The sequence below is a fragment of the Mycteria americana genome, chromosome 23 (genome assembly GCF_035582795.1).
Source record: "Mycteria americana isolate JAX WOST 10 ecotype Jacksonville Zoo and Gardens chromosome 23, USCA_MyAme_1.0, whole genome shotgun sequence".
NCBI lineage: Eukaryota > Metazoa > Chordata > Aves > Ciconiiformes > Ciconiidae > Mycteria > Mycteria americana.
In genome coordinates this window covers 1,508,016-1,516,058 of record NC_134387.1, presented here as the reverse complement: position 1 = coordinate 1,516,058, position 8,043 = coordinate 1,508,016, and the positions used below count along the sequence as shown (strand labels likewise).

At 54.3% G+C, this 8,043-nt stretch overlaps 1 protein-coding gene across 1 annotated transcript; it reads right to left on the bottom strand.

The window, feature by feature from the left end:
* Positions 1–558: 558 nt before the first annotated feature.
* LOC142419975 (E3 ubiquitin-protein ligase PHF7-like) lies at positions 559–2,762 on the bottom strand. The gene is made up of 7 exons (XM_075523407.1): positions 2,729–2,762; positions 2,294–2,385; positions 2,113–2,202; positions 1,710–1,834; positions 1,216–1,482; positions 882–995; positions 559–730 (listed from the first exon to the last, which is right to left on the bottom strand). Exons 1-7 carry the CDS (start codon positions 2,760–2,762, stop codon positions 559–561), a joined length of 894 nt encoding a protein of 297 aa, XP_075379522.1.
* Positions 2,763–8,043: the final 5,281 nt, after the last annotated feature.

Genomic DNA, 8,043 nt, shown 5'->3' with positions numbered 1-8,043 from the left:
CGATGCCACCTGCCTGGTGGAGCTGGAGCTGCTGCTCTCGAGCGCCAGCGTGCCAGGGGACAGCCCCGATGCCACCTGCCTGGTGGAGCTGGAGCTGCTGCTCTCGAGCGCCAGAGCGCCAGGGGACAGCCCCGATGCCACCTGCCTGGTGGAGCTGGAGCTGCTCCTCTTGAGTTCCAGAATGCCACGGAACAGCTCCAATGTCATCTGCCAGGCAGTGCTGGAGCTGCTGGGCTCAGCACTTGGGGCTGGCACATGGCTGGTCCCGCAGTGCTTTCCAGGCCGGCTGTATGGCTTTTGCGCCCGCCGCTGTAACCGTGAGCGGTGTCGGATCCGGTCTGGCCCAGGGTGGCTGGAACAGCCGCTTCTCGCAGGCGCTGGGAAGCCTTGGAACAGGCCCAGTGCCACCTGGCTGGCGGTGCTGGGGCTGGCAAGCTCCAATTCATTGTTGCTGGAGGCTGTGAGGGGAGGCAGGAAGGTCAGCAGCACGGCCACCCAACCCCAGGGCAGGAGAGGCCCTCCTGGAGCCAAGCCCACCCTAAGCCCCTGCTACCAGGCCTAGCCTTGCCCCCGGCCCCAGCGCAGTGGCACCCGGGTGCTTTGCCTCTTACCAGTGGCCAGGCCAGCACAGCAGTCGCACTCCCAGGTGGTTGCACTGTTCCTCAAGTAGGAGCAGCGTCGGTGGATGCCTTCGGCAGCGCAGGAGCTGCACAGGAGCAGTTGCCAGGACCTGGGGAAGCAAATAGGTGCTGGTTGTGAGGACAAAGTGATGCAAGCAAGGGATTGCCTGGCAGAACCCTTGTTCTTAGTCCTTCCTCCCCGAGCACGTGGGGAGACAGAGATCCCGTGCAGAGCCCGAGATTGCTGCTCTGGCAACGTACCCCTCTTCCTCCGCCTGCTCCCTGCCTCTTGGACACAGGCACTTGCGGGCATTGCAGAGGATGTGCCTCTGATATACCAGTCCGAAGGCTTGGTTGCTCTCCCACGATGGTTGTCTGCGGGAGAAGGAAGGGAAGGTGTTGAGCCCCTGCTGCCCCAGCATCGGGCAGATGCAGGCCATCCCTGCTCTTCCGTCCCCACCCCGCTTCCAGCTCCTCCGTGAAGCAGAGGACAAGAGTCAGGGGACAGCAAGAAGGCCAGGCCTGCCAGGGCAGTCCCTGGCCTGGCACCGCGCTTGTTCCTGATGTCTTGTGAGTTGGGAGGAGAAAAACCAACCTCTTGGAGACTCGAATCCCCATGGTGAGCATTTCCATGACAAACTGATCTTTGTTTTGGCAATGCAAGCAGCGGAAGCAGACGCCAGCGTGGACAGCCTGTTTCTGGATGCATCTCCGGTGGAACCAGGCGTGTTGGCATGCTGGGCACACCATGGTGCGGTAGGACTTTTTGTCCTCCACGAGGTCCAGGCAGATGATGCAGGTGCTGTTCTGCTCTGGACTGGCCTGCACTGCCTGCTCTGGGCGGTGCTCCCAGCAGAAGGACCTGGGGGGCAGATGGAAGGCATGGGTGAGGTGCAGTGAGAAGTGCCGAGTCCTTCCCCGGCGATGGAGAGGAGGGCAGAGGAGGTGTGAAGGAGCCCCAGCCCCTATCCAGGTTCTGGCTCTGGCTGTGGCAGGCTGCTGGGAAGTGTCCCTGTGGGCTCCTGGACCTGCTGGCAGGAGTGGGGTTGGAGACGAGGAGGCTCCTCCGCGAGGGCCAGCAGCCCTTACCTGTACAGGCCAAAGAACTGGGTGACACATTCACCCTCTGAGGCGCAGGGGAGATGGAAGCTGCGGTTGCACCCCTTCTTCCGGCAGGTGATGGTGGCACCTGCCTCGCCGCAAACGAAGCAGCGCTGGAAAGAGCACAGCAGTCCCCTCAGCGGCAGGCTCAGGGCCTGCGTGGCTGGCCCCACACCTCCGGTCAGGGTGCAGGCTGTGGGCACTGCCGGCTCACAGCCTACAGATCCGCCTGGCACACGAGGCTTTTGCCTGTGCCGGAGCCTCTGTGGAGCTGCTGGGAGCAGGTGTTTGTCCCAGAGCTGGTGGAAGGGCTGGGATTTCTTTCTTGGGGTCCAGGAGGAGCTCCCACAAACCCCCTCCTGGTGCAAACCTGCTCTTGCCAGGTCCTCACCTTCTGGGCTGCCTCCTGGATTGCGCGTCTGGTGTCCTCAATGAGAAATCCGTTCCGGCTCTCTTGCGGAAAAAGCCCACTGGCAAGAAACTGCAGAGCGGAGAAGGCCAATGGCTCATTAGGTCGGCAAGGAAGAGACCATCCCTGGCAGAAAGCTGGAGGGAGCCCTGGGAGAACTCACCAGGCAATACGTGTGGGCACAGAGCCCTTTCTTCGCTGTTTTGCACCCACAGATATCCGGGTCAGCCTCTGCCCGGCGACACAGCATGCATGCTGGAGGGGAGAGAGCAAATACCGCTGGGAATGAGCACCTCTGCAGGGCTGGGGGAAGTGTCCCTGTGGGATCGCCCCCAAGGCCCTGCTCTGTCCCTGCCTAGCTGGCTGAAGGGCAGGGCTGGGGCCTGTGGAGAAGAAGGGGGCATGGCAGGCATGGGTGCCCCAACAGGTGCCCACAGCCCAGCCCGGGCCCCGCTTGCTGAGGAGAGGAGGGACCCTGCCCCAGGGCAGCTGGGGAGCTCCTGCCTTCCCCTGCCACCGGTCTTGGCTGCACGCAGACTGCCCTGACAACCCCTCTGCCAGCCATGGGGAGTTGTGGGGAGGGATACTTGGCTCCCACCTTGCTCCCTCGAGTCGGGGTCCTGCTGCTTCATTGCGACTATGGTGCACGTCGACAGCAAGCGCTTGGAGAGCCTCTGCCCCAGCAGCGCCGGGGTTTCTCCTCCAGATGCTCCTCTGCCAACCCTGAGGGAGCAGCGGGACACAGTGAGCTTGCAGCACAGGCCCCAGAGCCCCGAGGTTTCAGGCTCCCCTCCTCCCTCGGCAGCCCCAGGCAAGCCCCTTCCTCCCCTGCCCTCTCCTTAGCTCACCAGGTCGCACTGACGTACGGCCAGAACCCAGCAGCCCTTTATCCAGGCCGTGGCGAAGGGTCACAGTGGCCACTGTGACATCGCCACCACCTGTCTGCACGTGCCCCCAGTATGGGCAAGGGCATCTTTGGCTACCTGCCACCCCCTGTGACACGGCCACCTCGGCACCCGAGTCAGGGGGGCGGCTGCTCTTGCACCGTATGGGGCTGCAGTGCTGGCACAGGTCGCCCAGAGAGGCTGTGGAGTCTCCAGCCTTGGAGGCAGGCCCAACCTGGCTGGATAACGGGCCTGGGCAGCCTGCTTCAGGGGGCCTGCTTGAGCAGGCGCTTGGACTAGATGGTCTCCAGAGGTGCCCTCCAACCTCAGCCATTCTGGGATTCCGTGAAAGGCGGCCTTACACGTGTTGACAGAGACCTTATCGATCACAGGCACGCCTAAAGTGGCGAGCCCAGGAACGGGAACGGGGCCAACTGCATGGGGATGTGGACAGCACTAAGAGTAGGGACTAGGATGTACCAAGCAAGGGGGTGGGGACCTTGAAAAGTCTGGGGACATTGCAAGCGTGTGACAGGGGCAGCACCAAGCACAGAGATGGGGACCTCACTGAGTGTGGAGTTGGTGACAGCGCTGAGCATGTGTACTGGTTTTGGATGGGATAGAGTCAGCTTTCTTCATAGTAGCTTGTATGGTGCCATGGTTTGGATTTGTGAGCAAAGCAGTGTCGGTAACACAGCGATGTTTTAGCTATGGCTGAAGAGCGCGTGCACAGTGTCAAGGCCTTTTCTGCTTCTCACACAGCCCCGCCAGCGAGTAGGCTGGGCGTACACGAGACGCTGGGAGGGGACACAGCCGGGACAGCTGACCCCAAATGACCAAAGGGATATCCCATACCTTATGATGTCTGCTCAGCAATAAAATTGTGAGCTCTTGTTGCTCCTGGACTGGCTTGGCATCGGTCATCTGGTGGTGAGCAATTGTGTTTTTTTGCATCACTTGTTTTCTTTGTTTTGTTTTGTTTTGTTTTGTTCCCGGACACCTGACTTTTCAGAACTGTTCGTGTTCCTTTTAGCCCTAATGATTTAGTGTTACGGCAACAACAGACGCCCAGGCTCAGAGGTGACCCAGAAAAGGTCGTCCAGACCATTTGGGGTATCCTCAGAGCATATGATCCAACTTGGGCAGACGTCCAACAATCATTTGAATCAGTGTTTGCCCCGGATGAGCGTATACGAATCCAGGAGCATAATCAAAGATGGGCTGCAGAAGCCGCTGGGAGAAAACCGTGGCCGATGGCTGACCCAGGGTGGGATCATAGTGCGGAAGCAGGGAGGAACACCTTGAGACAATGTAGAGATGGACTTTTAGAATCCCTGGAGTGAGCAGGATGAAAAACAACAAATTGGAGGAAAGTGAGAGGATGTCAGCAAGGGTTGACAGAGCACCCATCTGATTCCTAAGCTCGATGAGCTAAACAAACGAGAATGTATGGAGGGGACAACCTTGACAGCTGATCATTATTGTTTCACTTTTTGTTTCGCTCCTGACAGCTGCAAAGATTTTTCCAGACATGCTCCAGGATGGCAAGGGAAAGGAAGAGATGAAATTGGTAGTATATCTACTTTTGTCTTTAATGGCAGGGATGACAAACAAGAAAAACTGAGGAAAAAACACAACAGGAGGAAAAAGTTTCCTTGCTAGCTGCAGCCCTTAGGGGTCCAGGACCCTTTTTCCCAAGAGGAAGGGGCTAAGGGCAAGGACGCCATAAACTGCGAGGACTTTTTTCCTCTGAAATTCCCAAGCCGATCGCTGCAACTATTGTGGGCGATGAGGACACGGGAAAAAAGATTGCCCCTTTAAGCCCTGTTTTCCTCTGACACCACAAGCTACGCCCAGTCTAACCGTGACTTCCGAATTCAATTCCCCTGCAGCCGCACAAGAACAGAATTGTTCCCAAGACTGACAGCTACGGGGAGCCTGTTATGCAGCAACCATCAGTAACGCCCACGTGATTTTAAATACTATAAACCCACAACAAGAGCTCCAACTGAGCCTTACAGTGGGGGGCAGGGGGAAATTATTTGTGCCTCATAGATACGGGCACTATGCATTTGCCTCTAAACAAACGACCACAAAACCTGAACCCAGTGGGACAAAAATATATCATGGGAATTGAAGGAAGTCACCCCCACACGTACCCTTGTGAGACGAGACGCCCCTCCAGGTAGGGCCCCTGTCAGTTACACATTCTTTTACACTACTTGAAAACTGCCCAACAAATTTCTTAGGGAGACATTTACTCTGCGAATTGCAGGCAGATTTAAACTGCTGCCCGCAGGGCATGCGGCTCCAGATACCCATCCAGAATTTATCTCAACTAGTTGCCCCATGACAGGAAAGCCCTAGAGACTTCACCCTACCAAACGAGCTGCAAAAACTCCTGGCCCATATTTGGGGGTGGGATCCCACTGAAGCGGGACTCCTAAAATCCACCAAACCAGTTATGCTCCAAACTAAAGAGGGTCCCCCGCCTTCACTCAAACAATACCCATTAGCTCATGAAGCCACTGAAGGGTTATTACCCCTAATCCAAAGTTTTTTACTCCAAGGGATAGTAGAAGAATGCCACTCACCGTGTAACACCCCTGTTCTACCCATGAAAAAAACCTAAACCAGGCCCGGATGGGAAACCCGTCTACCGATTCGTACAGGATCTAAGAGCCATCAATGAGTGGGCAGAAATACCCCACCCAATAGTGCCCGATCCATCAACTATTATTACCTTAGTCCCCCCAAATTCTAAATTTTATACTGTAATTGATTCATGCGCAGCATTCTTCAGCATCCCCATTCAGCTGGATTCCCAATTTATGTTTGCCTTTACTTGGGCGTAACTTACTTGGACCCGAACTCGACTTTATCCCCAGATCGCATACAAGTAATCCAAAATATTCCCCAGCCACAAACTAAAAACCAGATGCGAGCCTTTGTAGGAGCTGTAGGATGTTGTAGACCGTGGATTGCTGCTTTAGGAGAATTAGTGAAGCCAATCCTCAACAGTATACATCAAGATCAAGCAGAACCTTTGCAATGGAGGGCGGACCAGATGGCTGCCTTTGAAAAACTTAAGCGAGCCTTATTGGCAGCCCCTGCACTTGGCCTCCAAATGATGATAAACCTTTTACCTTATACGTACATGAAAGAGAAGGTACCGCCTCTGGGGTACTGACACAAGATCTGGGGGGGCAACAAAGGCCTGCACCGTATTACTCTCTGCAATCAGATCCAGTCCTGTCAGGATCTATCCCTTGCAGGCGTGCCGTGCCGTGGCTGCTGCAGCTGCTTTAACAGACCAAGTGAAAAATATAGTCCTAGGGCACCCCCTAGAAGTTCAAGTACCCCGTGAAGTTGAAACAATCTTGACAAATCATGTAAATCAAGCTTTCTCGCCTCAACACCTTCATAAATATGAAGCAACACCCCGAACAGCTGACAACATTACTCTGAAACGTTGCAACACTTTACATCCAGCTTCCTTACTTCCACTTCCCCACGAAGGACTTCCACATCACGGCTCTATAAAAAAGTCACACAAGAATCCGGAAGAATAGGAGAAGACCTCCAAGATACCCCTCTTGCAAATCCTGGTTTGAATCTATACATTGACGGTTCTTCATATTACCTAAGTGGATGTGGCATCGCGGGCTTTGCAGTTACTACAGAAAGCAAAGTGTTAATAAGTGACTAAGCGTTAATTAGCCCAGGCTAAGTGCACAAGCAGCCCAATTACTTGCCCTAACTGAAGCCTGTCAACTAAACACAGATAAATCGGTTAACGTCTACATAGACTCGTGTTATGCCTTCGGACTGTGCCACGCCACAGGAAAATTTAGAAACAAAGAGGATTTATAACCTCAGCGAGAACACACATTTCAAACAAAGAACCAATTAAAGGACTCGTACAAGCCTATCAGCCAGGGATGAACAAGTAACACCACATATCCTAAATATTCAGCAAACTATAAACCAAAATCAGAATCGGGCCCAACTGGCACAGCCAATACCGCTCGAGGCATCATCACATACCTTTTCCCCAGGGGGTAAAGTAGGGATAAAGGTACATGAAGGGAAAAATGTTTTGTCTCCAACACGGGAAGAACCCTGCCTTGCATTACCAACCTCTTTTTCTGTAATAAAAGTGGAGGGTAGGGATTCCTGGATTCATCACTCCACAGTAAAAAAGGGACCAGATGGAAAAGACTGACCCTATGACAGAGACACCTAATTCGTAAAAATACGCCCTCACAAATGGTTATACAGAACCGAGTGGCCTTAAGATTACGTTTTAGCAGCACAAGGCGGAGTATGTGCCCTAATTAATATTAGCCGGTACCTTTATGTCAATCAACATAAAAAAACCGACAGATCTTGAACAAATTAAAACTCCTTTACGAGTCCTACGTGCAGTAGGACAAGAACAAACTTTGGATGCTTTAAAATTGGCTAACGTCAAGGTTTCCTAATATTGCTCAATAGGCAGAGGAGGAATAGAAGGAGGAGGAGAAAGAGGAAACAGGAGGCAAGAGGATGCAGGAAGAGGCAAGAGGAAGCCAGAAAAGGCTACAGAAGGCAGCAGGAGGAGGGGGCAACAAGAAGCAAGAGGAGGCGTTAGGAGGAAACAGGAAGAAAGAGGAGGAGGAGAAGGCAACAGGAGGCAACAGGAGGAGGGGGAGTAAAAGGAAAGAGGAGGAAACCGGGCAAGGAGGAAGAGGAGGCAACAGGAAGAAAACAGGAGGGGGAGGAAACAAGACACAACAGGAGGAGGAAGAGGAGGAAAATGGCAAGGAGGAGAAGGAGGAGGAGGAAACATGAGACAAGAGGAAGCAACAGGAGGAGGAAAACCAGGAAGCAACAGGAGGCAACAAAGAACGAGGTGGAGGAAGAAGAGGAGGAAGGAGAGGAGAAGGAGGAGGAAGAAGAGGAGGAGGAGAAGGAGAAGGAGGAGGCAACAAGAGGTAAGAGGAGGAGAGAAGAGGAGGAGGAGGAGGAGGAGGAGGCAACAGGAGGC

What these genes read in the sequence shown, in the direction of transcription:
- LOC142419975 (XM_075523407.1), bottom strand. Translation starts at nt 2,762, where the DNA reads ATGAAGCAGCAGGACCCCGACTCGAGGGAGCAAG. An exon ending in CCCCGACTCGAGGGAGCAAG is followed by an intron (nt 2,386 to 2,728) that starts GTGGGAGCCAAG and finishes TCTCCCCTCCAG; the next exon opens with CATGCATGCTGTGTCGCCGG. An exon ending in GGGATTCGAGTCTCCAAGAG is followed by an intron (nt 996 to 1,215) that starts GTTGGTTTTTCT and finishes CTTCTCCCGCAG; the next exon opens with ACAACCATCGTGGGAGAGCA.